Source organism: Trichoplusia ni (genome assembly GCF_003590095.1).
Source record: "Trichoplusia ni isolate ovarian cell line Hi5 chromosome 20 unlocalized genomic scaffold, tn1 tig00002296_group19, whole genome shotgun sequence".
Lineage (NCBI taxonomy): Eukaryota > Metazoa > Arthropoda > Insecta > Lepidoptera > Noctuidae > Trichoplusia > Trichoplusia ni.
The window spans coordinates 1-21,114 of record NW_020799822.1 but is presented as its reverse complement, the minus strand read 5'-3'; the positions used below and the strand labels follow the sequence as shown (position 1 = coordinate 21,114).

Below are 21,114 nucleotides of genomic sequence, written 5' to 3'. Positions count from 1 at the left end.
TCATTTTGTGCCATATTTTTTATGATAATGTCCTATTGATATACCCGAAAATTATTTATTACTATTATTATACTATTTGTAAGTACACTGGCTTTTGGTGATGGAATTGTATACTTATAGAAGGATTTTCAATGCATCATAAGTAAGGTTTTTACATAATTGTATAAATATTTTAACAGTTAATAGAGTATGAAACAATGTTTCAAAATAAAACCGGTGATTTTGTGTAACCACGTTAATAATTATTATTCCTCTTCCCTTTGGTGATGGCACTATAATTGACCTCTAACATCTCTACATACTAACAATTCTAATTAGTACGAAGTCTTTAACTAATCCCCTTCGTCTGTTCGTTTACAGTTTCTCGCCGGCTTCCACTCCCGAATCGAACAAGGCATTCATGGCTCAGATGAACCAAGGTGACGTGATGAGGCAAGCGTAAGTATCATTAAAACTTGCTTTTCGTCACAGAAATATTTGATAGACAGATTGTTTTTGAAGTGACACTTCATTATTTTAATTTACATCTGATTTTTAAAAGATTTTAAGGTTTTAGGGTAATATAAACTATGAATATGAGCAGAGCCCGTGCCTCGAGCGGGGTCAAGGCGCCCTCTTAATTTTTTTTAAGTGCCAAAGAGTAATAACGGAACTCCGTTACCGAGTCTTCGCTGCCTATCACCAGGCTGTTACCTCATGACCTGTCATAGCTAGACAGTTAAAATGTTCACAGATGATGTGTTTCTTGGAACATTTTAACTTTCCGCAATGTTTCCATATCTTCTCACCATTTAGACCTTCCAAGCCAAATCGGTTCAGCCGTTAACGAACAGCAATTCATTTTTATAAATTATTATATGAAGTTTATAGCTAATCTTTAGAGTGTTTAAAGAAATACCCTGTTGTCCTTATTTTTGTGTTATATCTATATATATATATATATGTAGTCCACCTTATCGTTTTGATAACGGCGACTCTTGGCAATTCTCTTCCTAGCGTGAGCCCTGATGTGACTGGCTACACCGAGTTTAGATCAAAACACTCGGTCGCAAGCGCTGCAGTAAAGTTGACCCGCAGGATTGAGAGTATAGGTGTACGACGGCTTAGGCCTCTCTCTTTTATTTTGTGTTATAAGCTTTTTAAGTAAACTAGTCAACTATAAAGCCAAAAATTTCCAATTCCAGTTTCCCACCGAACGTGGAATCGAAGGCCGCCGAGGCGAACACGGCCGCCGAGCCGGTGGTCCCGAAGACGGAGTCCGAGTCGGCATGATTAACGCCCACCTGTGACCCCATCGCCTACGACTTCGTGCCCGCCGACCGGCTCTACAGGATCTTCACGCAGCACTCGTACTTCAACGAGAACCTCGTCTTCCAGATGAGGTACAATAAAGTCTGGTGCCGTTAACTTATAACTGCGTGTTTCGTACTTGTATTGTGTTTTGTGTGGAAAGGATGTTTTTGATCGTGTCGCTACTGTGTGTTTTACGTATTGCTAAAATATTACCTCTCTAGGATTTGATGTCAATTTTTGGGGATATAAATTATCAAAAACAGTTTTTTCGCACCAATTGTGTCATATTAAGACTTTCTTGAAATAATCCTAGCATGCGTAAATTGAAAGTAGTTTTTTCTCAGATTTCTAATTGTAGTTCAATCAGGGTCAAAAATTCAAATGAAATAAAAAAGAAACCATAATCAATATCAGTCATTTTTCACATTTTTATTGAATAAATTGATTGAATATTGAAACGCCGCTCACATTGTCATACGACACAGGCAGCTTATTCGTGTGTGTGTGTAGTGTGTTTCAATATCCGGTGTAATTTCTATTTGACACAATCGCTGGGGGTAATAAATATAGCCATCATTGGGGTAAAATCTGTGTGGTATAGTCGCGGTAATATTGAAAAAGAAATGTGCTGTGACATTTCTTTTTCAATAGTTATGTGACACTGTCCTTTCTATTATAAAACATAGTACAACAGGTATAGGAGGTGTCGTGGAAATGACTTGAATGATAATAAAATTATTGAAATGATTTTGATTTTATGTGTATGAAAAAAAAATGATTTCAAATTATGAATTTGAAGAGTTTAAACAAAATGATCTGATTTTACAACGATTTATTCGAATATTTAAATTTTATAGTAATTTTGTTTAATATTTTAATTACTAATAAATTTTAAGTCATTTCACGACACCACCTAACCTCGATATATCGGCGCTCCTCACACCGACCTGAATTCGATTAAACGGACGTATTATAAAAAAGAAGCATTTGTGTAAAATGAGATTAGACGTCGGCGAGTTATAATGCTCAGCATTTTTACATATATAAGTATTAAATGTACCTATACATTGACAACGACTCCCAATCACACCTCTTCTGTGCTAAGATATCGAAATGTACAAAGGATTCTCGCTCATTTTTTCTTTACAACCGGGTAAGTGCAAAGTTTTCGTAATACAAGTTTATCGTATCAAAAGATGCCATATGTATCTCTTTTCATCGGAGTTTTTTTAATATACAAGAAGGGGTGTTTCTGTGATTCGTTGCGTACCTTGATGTTCGTATATAGTCGTGTAATTAAACAATATAATATTGACAGTCATCGACGGTTATCACTGAGTCTGTATTGTACGTTTGTTTTGCTTTTTGTAATGTAACTCGTAATCGAAATTGTAAGAACGGAATTTCTTAAGGGCGACCTAGACGGTCAAACGTTCTTTTTAATCAGTGCAAAATGTACTGGTTGACAGACATTTTTGTATCAAAGCGAGCTTAAAACATAATAAAAGAATCTTTGACGGGAAACTAAAACTCATAAGTTTATGTTTGATAGTCTCGGTCTCCCTTTACAAAACGGACGGTCAAAAAAACGTTTGCCAGTATTCCCCCCGCGGCCATTTTCTAAAGTGACGTAATGAACATCAAGGTCTCTCGGTGAATCAGACTGTTTGTAACAAAACTGTGTTTATGATATTATCTATATATAATACATTCCAATACACAAATTCCAAAGACTGAACAATAAACATGCATTACTATTTAGTATTCGTAAAGCGCAGGATGTTAATTTAAAACTTACACTCATTTAAGGCTTATTCAGACGATGCGAGTTGTGATACATTGTGTTTTTCTATCATCACATAAACGCTTGTACCGCGTATAGCGCATTGTCGGTTTGACTTGGTGTTATCAACCACGAGTTCATTGTCTTGCAGACAGTGACAAATATCTTTGTCAATGTATTTTCGTACGATAGTTTTGTCAACGTCTGAATATGCCTTTACATTGCAATGTTGCTTCGTATTAAGACTGCGATTGATGCCATTCTGTTCTTATTCTATATACTCTACACTTAACTTTATCTGATAAGTATTACGTAAGGTTTTTTTTAATTATATTGTCTGTACTCGGTGGGAGACGAAATTTTGCCTGCCATCCTGCGCTTTCATATCAACGAGATTATAAATAACTTGTATTCTTTGGCGCTTTCTTTCATTACGAAACAACGAGTTCTTTTTTAACTTGATAAGTAATTTTTGGACTTGATTTGATACTAGAAAGACGGGAGTTTCAGATTGATATCTAAATTGTGAAGTTCAGAAAGTGGGGTAGACGAATCATCTCTTGATATACACCTCAAAATCTTGGAAAAAATCCAACATAGAGTATCTAAAAATATTCAAGTTCTAAACAATAGTATCAGTTTTCACCAGCCTCAAAATATAGTCTGCTGTAAGAAATAAGTTATATTATTCCCGCCTTTCTGACGTCAAAAAAAATCAAGATTAAACATTTCGTTGATAACACAGCAATCGAAGATTGAGCCCAAGATGATTATAACATAATAAAAATAGACGCAAGTACAAGTTTTAATAGGCAGCTAGAACAAAACCGATTAGATTTAATTATGACATACAAACGAACGTTGCCATTCACGTCCAAGTGTACAAAATGTATTTGTTTATTAGACGTCGGCCGACGCCGGCCCGAACACTTATAAAGCATAACCTAACAGTACAAAATACTATATCGCGTAATGGGGATGATGACTACATACATACATACATATATATATTTGCATTTTTGTCAGCCAAGTCTAAAGAAAAAGTTTTTATTTTGTCAAAATTAAAAACTATTTCGATGTAGCGTTTTATAGTTCGGTTTCGATTGCTTTTATTGGCTTCGTCCAAGTATTTTTGTGGTTTTTGCAAATCGAAAATACGTGCGCTAGTTTTTGATGACGTAACTGACGGACAAAATAGTTTTTTTTAACTTTTCATTACCCAGTCAACATCCCCATTATCATCTATGTATGCTTTACTTAGAGTTTAAGTTAATATTTTTTTAATTAAGTTTTAATTAAGTTACAATAGACGTGAACATTTTTTTAACGTACAACATAGTTAGTGATGTATACATTTTTTTTTTAAATAATATACAAGGGTTGTTTAGATATTTTAAGTATATAAAAATTATACCTCAGTTTTCAAGCGAGCGTATTTTGTAAGATATCCACGTGGGTTCCCGCGCACGAGCGTGGATCGTTTTTTACTCCAAATCCATGTTTATTTTACGTATATTTAGAAAAGCAAAAAACAAAATATTTTACACTTTTTTATAATTTTAATTATTTTTTTATGTATATTTTGAAATGATTTAAAGTCGGACTGAAAATGTTATGTTTATTTATAATAACACGTCGGTCGTAGCTGCAACACTGGTGAGTAGGGCTCCGGTGGATCACATTCCAATATAATTGTTTAAGGTATTAAATTTCGTTGTCCCCCTCTGTGGCCGGAGGACTGAATGTTCGCGGGCCGCGCTCTCTCTGGTCAGGCTCTGAAGCGAGTATAGCTTTAACGTTTTATGAATTGTCCCATCGCAATCGAAGTCGAAATGTATTGTAGTCATTAGCTCTCTTATGTGTCGAGGTGAACCTTGGAGTAGGCGAGGCAGGCGGCGGCGGGCGGCGCTATATGTATGTCGCGGTACGGCCGCCCGCCGCCCGCGCCCCATACGAACAACTTACAAGTGTAAGGAATACGTCCAATATTTGGTATAATCTTCGGAGGTTTGGGTATCTAACCATTATTTTTAAGGGGAATTGTGACTAACACTATGATATCGAAAAAAAAAAATCTACATTCCACTAGGATAAGCGTGCATAATCTTGAAAAAAAAAACATTAAAACCTTTTTTATTGCTAATCTATATATTTTGTTATTTTAAGTGACTTAGCGATGATAAGTTTATGAAAGAGATTATTAAGAGGTACGAGTTAAGGACATTCCATAGTAAAGATAGTTCTTTGTAGTTTTTTATTTAGCATTTATATTGAATATGTGTGTGTTTTTACCAAATTTTTTTTATACCAATGCTGTTTACTTTTTAGTATATGTTCGAGTGTTAAGGCGACCGTTGTCCACGATATTATCATTAAACTTGATGACGTAGATCCCGAGTTGAGAGGTACTGGACGGTTAGGTGTATAGATCTGATGATAAACTTTGTAATACAAGTTTACTGACAAGAATCTCATTTGTAAGAGTAAAAATGTAATAAAGCCTTTGTCGATAAGGCTTCCTCGGATATAGAACAAGTGACTATCTTATCTCAACAACCCGTTTAAATGGGTGACAAAATATCCCATAATCAGACCGCTTGCCTCAATTGTAATGACTACTGTCACTGACAGATCCATTGAATTCCGCCTCGAACCATTCTCCTTGTTCCGAAACGGATACACAAACAGACTGGTTGACGCCTTTACCTAAATATACTCTTGAATAACTTGATATGTGATGAAAAAAAATACTCATTTTACACGAATTATTAAATAGTCTATTTCCAACCCCCATGTCCCCTCTCCACTCGCCCAGTACCTCCGCGAGGGTCTCCATCCAGCTCAAGTTTGTTCAGCACTCAGAATGTTATGTAACTTTTATTCTATTAAATACTCAGTATAATGTGTTGCCAAATAGATGTACTGTCACTAGTATGTTGTCAACGTGAGGTAGCCTCAGATGTAAGTAAAAAAATAATCATATTAGTATTTTTAAATATCTAAATGTCTTTAATATAAGGAGGATTTAGACATTGGCCTGAGAGTTAACTCGTGTGATAAATTACGAAAACAGATCGACGTCGACGGTCAGTCATGGTTTGAAATAACTGAAAGTGAAGCGTAGCGATTAGAAGTCGACTTCGAGATTAACTGAAAGTTAAGTTTACGCTAGTATTCATATATTTAATACAATTGAATACTTTTAAAGAAATTATGATTAAGGCTTAGAGCCAAAACGAACATGCTTAGAAAAGATTCGTCAAGAATTTTAAAAAATAACATCTGTTTTTAAAATTTAGAGTCATAACTTGAAATTAGATAAAAATTGGTGGAAAGCTTCCATTTTTCAAATTCACATCTAAAATTTGATGATAACGCCTCAACGTACATTAGTACGTAGCTACAGGGGTAACACAACCATGACCGGCAACACTCGTTGGCCTGTTTTCGTTAACCCTCCAATCCTCGCGTATTGCAGTTGGAGGGGGGTTCGGTATATAATTATAATAATAATACTATACGAAGAGGCGGCCTCAAAATTAATAAAAAAAAAATACGATTTTAATCTACATTTTACAGTTCTTAGACGTAAGGCGCGCAATAGTGTCGCGCGTACATTTATCGATAGATACGTATCGATATTTTTTCGATGGTAATCGCTGTCTATATAAACGTATGTTATCCGTGCAAGAGTAAGTTTATCGCGTTGCGCTCAAATATTGTTTCGAAAGTACACAGATCTATGTATCCATGACAATTTTTTTTTTAGTTCTTAAGGTGTTACGGTCGATTTTGAATTTCAATGTTTCGAAACGAAGCGAACGATTCGGTATTAGTACTTACACATTATACACGCAAGTGCTCAAGCTGCGAAGCTTTTTTTAATTATTTTTTTTTTATAGTCCAGGTAACGTAATCACAAACTTTGATATTTATTTCAAAACCTTTACTTTTTGAAGGGCCAGGACAATTATTTATTATTTATTTATTTAATAACTTATTTGCTTGCGAAAATCGATAACGAGAGTTATTGCGATATTATTTTGATTGTACCTGCGCAGTTTTTATTTTTTCGGGGCCCGAAATGGCCCGAGTTTTTTTTTAAGAGTAATTAAAATATATGAGAAGATTGAAATTCAGAGCCGACTGCGACAGATCGGCTCTCGGCCGGCTGCGAGCCGGTCGCGACCGATCGCTCCGCCATACGCAGCGCCGTATCGATACAAACCTGTCCGTCTCTAACAATTATCATTTAAGTATTCAACACGAAGCAAAGTAACCAATAGAAACGTACGAATAGTCTAGCTTGTAATGTCTTATCTTATAATTCACCCTAGACCTGTCTACTGTATGACAGACATACATTCCATTATAATACGTACTTTGTACTGTCTAATACGATATTTATATATGTATATATATTTGTAATATATATAACTTTTTGGATGTAACATTGTGGTATTTTAAAATTGACAATAAATTGTCCGAAAATGGCCAGTATTTTTCGAGAGTAAGTCTTGAAGGCTCGCGTCTTTAGCTCTGCACTGTACCATTGTGATTACTATATCGTAACCCATTTTATATCAGACATATTCTTTATACATCGACAATCGTAAGTTTGACGGGCCTGTTGGTTTAGTGGTTAGTGACTCTGACTGCTATACCGGAGGTCGTGGGTTCGATTCCCACCCAGGACAAATGTTTGTGTGATGAGCACGATCATTTGTTCTGTGTCTGGGTGTAATTTATCTATATTATGTATGTATTTAGAACTATATAAGTATGTTTATCAGTTGTCTAGTACTCATAACACAAGCTCTGCTTAGTTTGAGACTAGATGGCGTTGTGTGAATGTTGTCCAATATAAAAAAAAATCTAAGTTCTTTTAAAGTCGTACGACCTCATTTCGAGTAATTCGTCGTTTTCTTAGTAATATTTATTAGATTATTGTTGTATAAACAATAAGTCTGTACAATTTGGGGTTACTATAATATACAATATGCTTCGACAGACATCGGTGTTGTTTTTAAATGTTGTTTTGGTACGGATACTAAGAAAAAACACTTTTATATCAAAAATGGACTACAAAATTTCTAGAAACTAACTAGTTCGATAAATGTTTGTGTGATGAGCACGATCATTTGTTCTGTCTGGGCGAACTCATAATAACCAGCTTTGCTTAGTTTCACACTAGATGGCGTTGTGGAAAATCATTACATATTTTTTCTCGAAGAACGTTTCTGAATTGACTTGAATTACTTACACCGAAGCGATATTTAAAATACCGATGTCTGTTGAAAACATTATGTATATTCTCGCATAATATGGCAGCGTACCTACCAGGGCAGCATGAACCATCCCTTAATGACTGAAGTGTGACTTTAACGTCTCTGTGCAGAGCCCGAGGCGCGGTGTATGATAATAGTGATTTGTATTCGTCCGAAAAGAGATTGAATCTCGTAAAAAGGCTGCTATAAAAACTATTGTATAACATTTGACTGCGAAATTCTTAGACGGTGTCTTGTCATGTAATTTATGGACGAGAATTGTAGGGGGGAGTGTTGCATACACTTTTGGGAGTATTGCAATCAAAATTGACATAGTAACATAAAAGATCAATGAGAAAGTCTGAAGAGAATCTCAGCTAATAATGTAGAGTTGATCGCCACCTCTCAATAGTGCCACTCCCTTGTAATAATCAAAGTCCCACGTATCAATGTATATCGGTGTTTATGAATAATTCAAAACGTAGTTTCATTATCATTGTATAACTTAGTATGTAATCCGACTGCTTTGCAGATGTACCTATATGTATACGTAGAATCCAATTTTCAATTTATTACAAAATTGCTCAATGTACCCCTGACTTGACTAGTATTAAACGGTATATCTCGATGTAAGGTCTTATCGAATTTAATGAATACATGTAACGAATTTACGATTTAAATATATATTTTGTACCCATTTTTGGTGGCCGGCTGTTATTGAGTCGTAACGTTGTCGCCGTGTCGTTTCATTCAAGAGATTCGCTCTCGTGAACAAAAGAGAGAATCGTACGAGCTTTCGGTGTTGTTGTATATCAGTAGACTAATGATAATCTATTTAAATTAGTTAACATTATTTGTATGTTAATATTAAGGCAGGCAATATCGGTATCAACGCCTCGCTCTTCTCAATTATAAGTATATCACACATCGGACTAGGCTGATGTTAATTGTCAATGAGACCTCTTTCGAATATTGAATATTTTTTTAAATTAGATTTAGAATTGTAAAGTAGTAGACATGGCGACGACGAGACCGGCACGCCTCGCTCACCGCTCCCATTGAAAACGTTTTTCTTTGAACAACGAATTGTTTTGAATATTTTCGAATTAATTCTCGCTCTCTACGTTGTGATCGTTATTAATTTATTCTCTCCGATAATGTAACTGTAGATCTTATGCCACATGTATTTTATGTCGATAAATATGAAAATAAACGAAATTGAGATTCTGAATGGTTTGATGGTTTTTCTCGGTATTTTTTTTCGTTTATTTTTTTGGTTTCGCCTGAACTAAAGTATGTGTCCATTTTGTGTTGTGAATAAAATATGTTTGTATCCTGATATTTACTGTGTGTTTCGTAAGGAAAATTATCCGCTGAAAGTTGAGGTTTTGATGTTACGAAAAAAACTTGAATTTATAATAATGTAATGCCTCATTTGATTTATAAAACTGAGTGTCTTTTTTCTAAATTGTTCATTTATCATTGATTCTGTTTTAATAAGTGATTATATTTTAATTTCTGTAATTTAAAACTTTTCAATCACACGTAAGATTATCGTTCTGTCCATCCATCAAATAAAAAGTAAAGGCATGCGAACACATTTTACTCATAGCTATACCACAATTACAAAAATAACACAATTGATAAATTAGTCAAAGCAAAGTCAACTTTAATGTTTTACAAATAAAATCCAAAATTATATGCGCATAAAAAAGTGACGTTGTAATTCAGTTACAGTGAAAGTTATATTAAGGCTCCTTTACACTGAGCAAGTTACTTGACCAAATGACTAAGTAGAATTTAAAGGTACTTGCACGTGTAGTTTTGCATGAATTTAGAGACAAATAATCTTTTAAGAATGTAATTTACCCCACTGTTCTTTCATGCGACTGTTAGTTGCCGTTATGTGTCATGCTGGCGTTTTCAGATATATTATACAGAATGTAAAAACATGAGAGCACCTCCAAGAGTTGCGATTAAATTTTGGAGGACTATAAAAGTGCGTACTGATTCAATATTTCCAGCGTGTAAATATTGAGTCAGAACTCACTTCAGTGGAAACTATTTGAATGTTTTGATTTCAAGTCGCTGGCGCAAGTTACTGGCCTAATGTAAACGAGCCTTAACAGAATATTTATCGACATTAACACGGTAATATTATGTAACGGAAAAGTGAAGGGTATGAAAAAAGCCTGTTCTATGAGCTTTAGAAGTTAAAGCCTCATAGTTCCAAAAATCATGAACATTATTTTTAAGTATTTTCCCCACCAAACGAACGAAATTGTCTCTTCATCAATTAATTTGATTTGGGTGGTTTTATTTGTATCTAAAAACGATTCGTACATTTCTCAAAACCTTATTCATAAAATGATGATAAATTGAATGGCCAGCATAATTTTAAAACATAATAATATGGTCGAAGTCACAATTTTTTTCTGACCCTCTACCACGTTTCGACATCACTTTTATATTTTTTATGAATAAGGGGTACTGTATATAAATGGTACTGTCACTAAGACATTTAATGTGCTTTGTTTATACTCAAATACCTTTATATTTTTATACTTTAGTTCTACTTCATAATAAATTATAATTTTCTATATTTTATTTTTATTTTTATTTGTACTTTCCTGCTTCAATAAATTCGGCCTATCGACGTCCACTGCTGGTCACAGGCAACCCTCAAGTTATCCACAACAACTTATCCTCCGTTTATTATTATTATTTAGGGTATCAGTCCATCAAGCTGAGGGCATCCTACACTGCGTCTGCTCCAAGGTCAGACAGACATGATCAGCCCACTACCACACCAGCTTGCTAACTCTACAAGCTAGCTTTCACTTAGCCTTGCTAAATGCTGCTTCCGTACCAATTTTTTTTTTAATTTATCCCATTCCTTTTTGAGAGTGAAGAAGTGACAAGCATACTAATTCCCAAATTTAGCCTTTTATTATATTAGTGTGATTTTTGTCTCACTTTACAAATACTATGCAAGACTGCTACCTTAATACTTCAAGATGTGGTGACATTTTGAAAGCACTATGTTATTTTATTCATGTGCCAGTGGGTTAAGCATTGAAGTTACGTTACAAGACATTCGGAACAAGCGTTTGTCGATGTCACATGCACACTTTCAGCGTGGTGAACGCACCGGTGGCAATCTGATGTATGAACATACATAAGTTTGTATGGCGCATCGCTTGAAGGCTGAAGATGTCGGATATCGACGTCTCGTTAATGAAGGTCGTAAGTTATTAGTTTTAAGAGAACATTGCTGTGCTAACCTTTTTAGTGTTACCTGTGAAATCTGCTCAGCGAAATGACCAAATTATTGATTTACAATTGCCATGTACCGTAAAACGGGGTGAATAGAAAATAGTGTTTTTTAAGGAATCGCATGCATTTGGCTACATAAAAATATTTTGATACAAAGATTTTATGAGCAGCTTGAGAATGTTCATGTAATCTTTATATTTTGTTTTGTTAAACGCCCAAATCCTAAAAAAAATACCTCTTTTCACATTATTGAGAATTGTCTGAAATATTATAGGGAGTCTGTTATAATACGTTGCGTATAAGTCGTAACAAACGTCTCATCGTATCAAATGCTATGCGAAAATGATAATATATCACCAGCAAGAAACCTTTTTATGGTTCTTTCTGTGAAGAGTCCTATAGATGGAGAGGACTTGGGTGGTTACTCCCCTATACCCGGAGATAACGCGAAACTATCAGAAAAGCAAGTTTTCTTTGTTAACGCTGATGCAATATTAAAGAACTAATATGATGTTAGTAAAAAAAGCTGTTCTTGTGAAACAAGAATGCAACTTGCGAACGGTGGAATCCTTTGCCAAATTTGTATTGAGCCCGTTTCGTCGCGTACAAGGTTTTTGTAATTTCTCTCTATCTCTCTTCTCAAATAAAATATTTAGGTATAAATAAATGAATAAAATTTGGACGTAGTAATTTGGTACTCATAATGCAAGCTTTGCTTAGTTTGAGACTAGATGGCGTTGTATGAAAGTTGTAGAATAAAAAAATAACCCAAGTCATAACTAATAGTCATATTTTATTCACGTTCTCAGCCTGTACATGCGCGCATGGTATCTGTTGTAGTCCAGCAAGCCCTCCACCTGACCGATGGCGGCTATAGCCAGCGAGCGGTCGTAGAAGTACTTCTCACAGGCCGCGCGCACGTCAGCCGCCGTCACCTTGTCTACCGCCTTCATCTTCTGCAGTAAAGACGGCCTGTACCCGTTGTAGAGCGTCCACCGACCGATGTCCAAACAGGTCCCCCACGCGCTCTCGTTCTTATACAGAATCTTCGTCTTATAAAAGTTCTTAGCGCGGTCCACTTCGCTCTCGGTCACGCTGAAACATAAATACATGAGCTCGTCCTGAAGGATAATCATCATGTTGTCCAGTTGCGTCGACAGCCCTGTGAAGTGCACGCCCCACAGCCCGCAGTCCTTGTAGGTTATGTAGAAAGCCTTAAACGCGTCAAAAGATTTCTCCTCTTTGCCAGTACGCGCGACGTGCGACCAGTGTGTCTGCGCGGTGCCGGGCTGCGAGCGATCGTACCCGCCGACGATATAACGAGCCACTTCCATCACTACGTTGTCCTCGTGTATAAACGATGGCGCTTCCACCGCCGCTAAAACGGTAGCAAGCGGCAAGGAATCGTCTCGAAAACGTACTTCAGACCCGGAAAATCTATAAGCATCGATATCCATACATTTGAGGGGCTCCAGTCTGATGAGGTACGAGTTGGCGAGGGCTACCATCTGTTCGTGTTTGACGCCACCGACCGCTACTAGTACAGTCCTGCAGGGGTCGAAGCATTTTGACAAATAGCGGCAGATAGTGGCGTCGGTGAAGTTGTACAGGTTGCCGCTCGGGCCCATCACGGTGGCCGCTAGCGGAGTGCCCTGGAACGCGGAGCTGTGGAGGTAGTCATAAATGACTGCCTCAGGGTTATCATCGTGGGCTATCATTTCCGCGTAAACCGTTCGCTTTTGATTCTCAATATCGGTGGTGGCGAAAGCGTTGTTGAACACGCAGTCAGTGAGCAGGTCTGTCGCGATCGGCGTGTCGTGGCAGAGACATTCAACGTAGTATACGGACATCTCTCGTGTTGTGAAACATTTGAACCGAGCCCCGATTCTTTCTAACTGCGCTTCTAATTCAGGCTTGGTCCTCGCTCTCGTGCTCTTGAAGGCGATATGTTCGAAGAAATGCGTGATCCCGTTTTCGAAATTGCTCTCATACCTGGGGCCGGCGTCCATGAACAGGCCGATGCAGGAGTTGTAGCTCTCTCTCTCCTCCGTGACGACGGTCAGGCCGTTGACGAGCTTCGAGTATTGCGTGCAGGGCAGGTTCTGTAGGAACTGCATGAACTGATTGTTGGATGTGTACGATCTGAAACTGTACTTCAGCGGGCGCCATGCTCGACTCAATCGAGCAGCGATGCTCATTATTCTGACTGGTAAGGATATTTATATATTTGTAAATGTATGACAATAGTTTGTTTGTCTGGCGTCTTCTGTTGACAGCGCTCTCCTTACAAGTGTCGGCGTTTAAAAAGGATATATAAGAAGGATTTAGTTATGAGCGAGAACTTGTTACAAGTTGAACCAGACTGTCGTCATAGTAAATTGTGCACTGCGACTTTAGATTAGTGTTGTTTACTATTTGGTTATTATATTTTTTGCCACGAACATTATATACCTCGTACATAGTTTTATCTCTATTTCTTTTGTGACGAATTGCGAATATATATGTTTGCCTTCAACGTCAGTCCGTGGTTTGTTACAAAACTTAAAAAAGTTACATGCTAGTAATGTGCTATTGCTTGTATTTTGGGAAAAGGAACATAGTGTATTGAGAAAATATATTTTTCTATTGGAGACTGACTGCGAGCAAACGCAACATAAGCAATCAATTATTTGATTACCGTTTGCTGGCCTAACCAATATCCTTCACAATTTATTTTCATAAATTTATAAATATTCCGAAGCGAATGTTGCTCCTACATAACTAAAGACACAAATATTATAGATAGATTACACCCAGACACGACACAAACGACCCTACTCATACTCATCACAATTCTTGTCCTGGCGGGGAATCGAGCTCCCGACCTCCAGTATTCCAGTCAGGGCTATTAACCACTAATCCATTTTGTTCAGCTACCTACTTAAGAAAGGAAAACTACCTTGGATCGTTTTATACACAGATATTTTTATTTGTAAAACATGAGTATATATACATAAATTGCATGCAGGGTGTTAAAAAGAAAAAAAAACCAGTCATGCTTAGCCATTACAGCATACAAATACAAAGAAAGAAAAATATACACTTATTATTTTGAAATTAACATTTTAAACCTCTCCTTTATTAGTTTTAAGTTAATAGAACAAAAATAATAATAGTAAAATAATGTAGTTCCATACTAACATTATAAAGAGACTTTTGTGATGTTTGTAATAGGTAATTTATGTTTCTCCCAAACCGATTTTGATTAGTTATACTTATGAGTATTGCTGATACCCAAAAACCGATATCTACGTTTACAAGACCTTAGTAATTAATGTACTGCAACAAGTCAATTTATAAATCCATCAAGAATTCCCCCTATACTCACAACGACATAACACGGTGGCCCAGAATGACAACGCACGCCGTTTTTTTTGTACGTTGCTGCCAGCCAGAGGAATCATATTGCATACCCACCTGCTCTGAGAAGCAATGATTAATGTCAGACTCTTACTGACTATGTAAACCGGTGCGTGGCAATGCAGTTCATCACGCACCGACCGCGACGGCACCCCTGACAAGCGATCACCCGTGGACCAAGCTAAGCTTGCGTACCACCAGACCGCCGGTCAGAGGTTATAGCCTTACAGTCCGTCCTTAGCAACGCCCAATAACTCAATATTGCAGAGCGCGCCTCGAACGAACTGGTATCATTCAAAGTATTTTGGTAATAACAGTCATAAGATTGATGAACAACACTCAATCTTATGATTGCTATTGGGGAGTCTCGCTCGCCGCTCGCGGCTAACCAAACGCGTGTAACACAACCATAGCGCGATCTAATTCGATCTGAACACCATCTATCGAGCGAGGGGAAAGAAATCGCGCGGATCTTGTACGCAGTTTAAAGAGGTCAAGAAAGATTGGGGCGTGACCCCGAGTTAAAGTTTATTGTGAGCGTATTACAATGTACACAAAGAAACCGACCAGTTTCTCGAGACACTCTATGATATAGGGGTCGCTTATTTTACTGGTGACTTTTTGGGTTACAGATTTTATTATTTAAAACTTTAAAATTATTTGCTTAAAATAATATAATTTCTGTACGATCCAAACGTAAGAGCAAAGTGGATTTTTTTGTTTGCACACCTTGAAAAAAGATTATCTTTGGCAATTGTTTGTAACAACAATATGCGCTAAATGTCTATATAATAGAACGATACTAAATCGACTACTACTTTTGATGATCATAATATCGTTCATAACCAGTTTCGTCCACAATTTTCTCATCTTCTATATCGTTAGAAAACATCATCTGTGAAAATTACAAGGGTCTATCTAGCATTCTTCCTGAGCTTGTTGACATACGGATGCACAAAGGTTCTACAATAATAATAGGGTTCCGATTTTACCCGTTGTACTCAAAGTGTGCAAGTTCAAATGTCGAAATCCTTCCATTCAATTCAATTCAAAAGTCTTTATTAGTCTCTTATTACGAGTACATAAAATCAATAATTACATGCCCCACAAAACCATTGAAACGGTTTGACTGTAGTTTATAATTACAAATGATGATAGTATTATAATTTTATATCTATTCTAGATAGGTACACAGATACAGACATGCACATACACATTCTTACCTTCATGCATTCAGCGATTGAGTCAGGAGGAAAATTAGCTAGGTATTAATGAGCATTTCAAATGCTACATCGTAGCCGTTCGTAGAAGGTACGGACTACGACAGACTTGTTACAAACATCTTATTTTTGTTATGCCCGACAGGGCCCACAATGCTCCAAACCTAATGTATCTTGTGTACCTACCACCTAAGTTCACATTGTGGAATGCAATAAATGTATTGAGTATTGAGTATTGAGTATTACCAATAACGTAGCCATGTTTCGCATTGCATAGCTGTGTGTCGCCATTTCGATCCTCCCGTAAAACAAACATTTGAGTGAACCACGAATGCTTGTCCATAGTCTGGGTGTCTTAGTGCACGCGACTTGAATGTTTGTGAAACACCTCACGACACAAGTAGCAATATTATTATTTGAATCAAAAAGAAAAACACAAACTTTTTATAATTTAATTAGAATAGTTTTATTTGTTTGTTTTCATTGCACAATACTTCTAGCCTAAACGAAACATTACTATCTTTCTGTCGCTACTTTGTACTTTAGCGTGAAAGAGATAACATGAGAATAAAAGGTGACTTGACACTGACGGATATTTAAATATTTGGCATTGTGTCTTGACCTTTAAGTGTCGGCTTAAATGGCCAACATAACCAATTAACCTCTTGAGCTCCACTCCTCAGGCAGGACTCGCCGACTGCGACGTCAATAGATTGACTTCAATTCAATAAGTAAGACCGTATTGTAAAGTGCATCGTGCTTTCTTACCTACTGCAAGAACGTATACGTGTACGTATTTACGATACGATATTCCGTTGTTATGCTAGAATATGCTTTGAACCTACGCAATAAGGCCGTATAAAAGAGCTGTCGCCAATCCTCATGTTTTTGAAGATTGTTTATTTCTAAAACACACGCAACATTCCAAAAGTCGGAGCGTGCTTTAGACCTAAAACTTGGCAATTCTTTGGTATAATTAAGAGGCCAATAGCTCTATAAAGAACTAAAACGACCATCTATGATGTTTTCTTTAAAATAAATTCCTGCTTTAAGTAATCCTCACAACTTTAGAAATATAGTAGGTCGATTTAACGCGGAAATAGTTTCACAGCTAAAATATAATCAACTATCGGATTTGTTGATATAATATTTATAACGAACATTGTTGTTGGATGAAAGGTCAGAAAAATAAAACAACATAATAAAATGTGAGAATATTTATAGTTGAGTGTTGGACAGATTGCGCGCAGCTTGTTCACTCGGGCAGTGGCGACTGTGTTGCGCGCAGCAGCTGACCACACCCACTGTTGCGCGCTGTGCGCCGTGAAGGCGATGCATTGCGCAAGTGCCACGGAGGTAGAGTGGCCGCCGGCAAGTACCCCTACGTCGTCTCTTCGCATAGGACCACGAAGTCTGTAAATAAAAAAAAAATTGAAAACTTAATTCTAGCGTGTTCTTACATTTTCACAGTCTAACGGGGCGATTCCACTAAAAACTGATTTAATTAGAAAACTATACGTACCGTTTTTTGAGTATCTTTACATTTTGGAGAGTATTGTTGTTGTTCCGAAGCGAGCGACGACTTAGAGGTAAATGCCGGGAGCACGACCACCTCGGCAGAACATGCGCTACTCAGCGCGGTCATAGAGCTGTGCGCAGCGCGCAACTGGCGGCGCGGTGAGCAGCCCACGTAGCGCTCTCGCCAGCACCCGCGAGTTCATGCTCGCACGCAATCAGTCCACGACTCCTCAATAAACATGCTCACATTTTACTAAATAAAAACCTCAATCGCCGTGAAATATGATCCAATTTTGTAAACTCATAAAAATAATATTTATGACACAGATTTTATTACATTACGATTACGAAAAATTATAAATTAAATATGTAATTGGATTTTCAGTACCTCGTTACATATATAGAGTACTTAAGTTTGCTTCGATTCAACACTTATGTAAACCAACTAAAACGACAAACAATATGAATATGATGATCGTGGTGTTATTGCTGCATTCGGCAGCATTTGCAGGGCTGTATAAAATAAAACGTATATACAAGGGCATTGATGACAGTGAAGGAAAGTACCCCTACGTAGTCGCTCTGGTCGACGCGTACCGGCACTGCACCGGCACGCTCATATCCCCCAACTGGGTGCTGACCGCTGCACACTGCTTGTTTTCAGCCACTCAAGTACAGTTCGGTAACATGTCTCTACACCCAAGTAAGGCCAAGACGAGGTTGATATTAAACTCGGTGGTTCCGCCGTCGCGCAGGTTTTCCACAAACGATATCGGCTTGTTGCGAGTCCGTACAATTTCTATGAAGGAGTTCGCACCGCTGTCGGCGGTGGACTACAAAGCCATGGTGGGCCATTCCGTGCATTACGCGGGCTTCGGTATCACGCACTTAAAGGGAGGTAAGGATAACAGGACATCGACTGATGACGATGCTCGGCCGCTGCAAGTGGGTGACGGTGTGATCACGCAGTGTGAGTTCGATGGTATGCTGTATACGTTGGGGCCGTTTGTCTGCGTCTCACCAAGGTGCAGCAACAAGAGGCAGGACACGCTGCCGGGCGACTCGGGAGGGCCGCTGTTCCTGGACGGCAAGGTGGTGGCCGTGCTGCACGGGGGCCCCGCCGCCGCGCTCGCCGTGTCCTACTACACGCCCGTCAGCCCCTATCTCCAATGGATCTATGACGTCATGAATACTAATAGAACGCATCTCTCCGACATCGAAGCACTTTTGATGTTGCTGAACAAGCGAATAGTAGAGGAGAAATTGCAAATGCATACAGTAGTTAATGGTTGGGTTAAGAACCCTAGATTTATTTCGACACTAGAAAGAATAAGAAATAATTTGAAATCTAGAACAATTTTAGCATAATCAAATAATCCAAATTCAATATCGTGTTGTTTTATTGTGGACCCCGTTTTCAGTATAGCTATCTACCAGTTCCAGCATCAAATTATACCCATTTCCTCATAAAGTTGCAATATTGAGGTAATCTAATCCTTGTGTTGCGGGGGTTTTCACAAACATTCAAGTCTGGTTTTAAAAATCACCAAGATTTTCAATTAAATATCAATAGTACAATAAAAAAGAAAAAAACCATATTTTTTCTTTAGATATTTATTTACAAAAGAGGCAAAGAATAGAAGCGAGTGAGTAGTCGTTAAAGGTGGAACGGCTTCTCAATTATAAATTAACTAACCATCAACTATTAACATTTGTACATTTTTATTGTGTTATGAATATGAATATTTTCAATATTTACATTTTTAAAAGTATATTAAACTTAATTATGATTACAAAATAAACACGCTATTAGGTGTCTTTTTGACGCTTTGTAAATTACAAACTCTTTCAAACTCCCGTAATGTATCATGTAAGTTTTATATTTTTTTTGTTTCTCCTTTCGGTAACATCGTCGGCGTCTAACATTTTACGTAGTATATCAAACCTCAAACTAAGTGGACCTCTCGACATCTAAGAAAAGGATCAACAGCGAAACTTAAGTTAAATGACTTCAGTTATTATTTCGTAAATCATTAATAAAACAATCAACAAAAAATTTTTGTTCGTTTAGTATGTCTAGGCTATGTACGAATGCCAGAAACTTTTAGTTTGATTTCTTTTCGTGTTCTTTTATTAAAGTTGTGATCCACGTCAAATAAGGACTAACGGGTGTGAACACTGTTATTCTTAGATCATATAGAATCGCGATCGTTATCCCGATTATTTTCCCGTCGAGTATTAGCGGTCCGCCGGAGTCGCCGGGCAAGGCGGACTGCGGCAGCTTGCACCGGGAGGACACGCAGAGCTTAGGAAAAGCAAACAAGTGTTTAACCACGTCCTTACACGAGGAGACGACTCCTTGCCCTATTTGCCGGACCTCCATTATATCATAATCCAGCTTCTGACTTCTGTTGCTAACCCCGAGACCCACGTACGTCACGGGAATTCCCCTCATAGCTGTGTAGTCAAGCCCGGACATTGGTACAAATTCAAGCGGTAGTTTTTCCACAAACAACAGTCCGAGGTCATTGTACATGCGCACATGTTTTGGAAAGTAGTTGTACTCTTGAAAGTTCGGATGCACTAGAAATTTGAGTACAGCACTCAACTTAGTTATATTGAGACGAGGTATAGACATGTCACCGTATTGTATGTAAATTGCGCGATTACAATGGGCAGTGGTGAGTACCCACCTCTCGTGTATAGCTGTGCCCGAGCAAATCCTTACTTTGAAGACGCGCAGCAATGCGACGACGAAAGGGTATTCATTGTTGCGGTCCTCAACACCTTGATATATGCGCCGAGTTTGCACGACGCAGATCGCGACCATCAGCAGCACGGGCCACGCACTGCGCATCGCACAGCGCAACACACAGCCCCGGCCGGACACCATACAACTTATAGACGAGGCGAGGCGGGCATGATTCATTAATTCCTCAAATCCTGGTTGAAATAATGATAATAATATATACTATAAGTATCGTTTTTATGTTGTTTTACTAAAATTTAAAAAGGTCAAAGTAAATCAAAACGTTGTGCTCCTTATAAAATAATGAACGAAAATCGATCACTGCGCTTGCTCTCTTGTGATTGATTTTACATCTAGGTTGGAATCTCGCAGATATATTTTAATATGTCTCTTGCTTTTCAAGGCACAGAATGAAAACTAGCCTTAGCCAAACTAATGAGATTATTTACCAGTAATATAAGTACGTGGTAAAATGACCGCTTTAGAACAAATAAAAGTGGACGCAGTTTCACAATTTATGTACTGTTATCGAACGGGTACTACGAAACCGTGTTATTGCCAATAATTCAAGAAATATTGTTACCTTATGTTACGTAATTATATTGTTTA

At 37.6% G+C, this 21,114-nt stretch overlaps 3 protein-coding genes and 1 long non-coding RNA gene across 4 annotated transcripts; 2 read left to right on the top strand and 2 right to left on the bottom strand.

Moving 5' to 3' along the window:
* Window positions 1-259: 259 nt before the first annotated feature.
* Window positions 260-2,273, top strand: LOC113506614. The gene is made up of 2 exons (XR_003401741.1): window positions 260-438; window positions 1,185-2,273. It is a non-coding gene; the product is annotated as an uncharacterized LOC113506614 (long non-coding RNA).
* Window positions 2,274-12,395: 10,122 nt separating this feature from the next.
* LOC113506615 (cytochrome b-c1 complex subunit 1, mitochondrial-like) lies at window positions 12,396-14,567 on the bottom strand. The gene has a single exon (XM_026889449.1). It carries the CDS (start codon window positions 13,815-13,817, stop codon window positions 12,417-12,419), a length of 1,401 nt encoding a protein of 466 aa, XP_026745250.1. The 5' UTR covers window positions 13,818-14,567; the 3' UTR covers window positions 12,396-12,416.
* A 3,651-nt stretch (window positions 14,568-18,218) lies between these two features.
* LOC113506616 (cationic trypsin-like) lies at window positions 18,219-19,124 on the top strand. The gene has a single exon (XM_026889450.1). The coding sequence runs from the start codon at window positions 18,219-18,221 to the stop codon at window positions 19,122-19,124; it is 906 nt and encodes a 301-aa protein (XP_026745251.1).
* Window positions 19,125-19,596: 472 nt separating this feature from the next.
* On the bottom strand, window positions 19,597-21,066 carry LOC113506618 (kallikrein-12-like). The gene has a single exon (XM_026889451.1). The coding sequence runs from the start codon at window positions 20,683-20,685 to the stop codon at window positions 19,861-19,863; it is 825 nt and encodes a 274-aa protein (XP_026745252.1). The 5' UTR covers window positions 20,686-21,066; the 3' UTR covers window positions 19,597-19,860.
* Window positions 21,067-21,114: the final 48 nt, after the last annotated feature.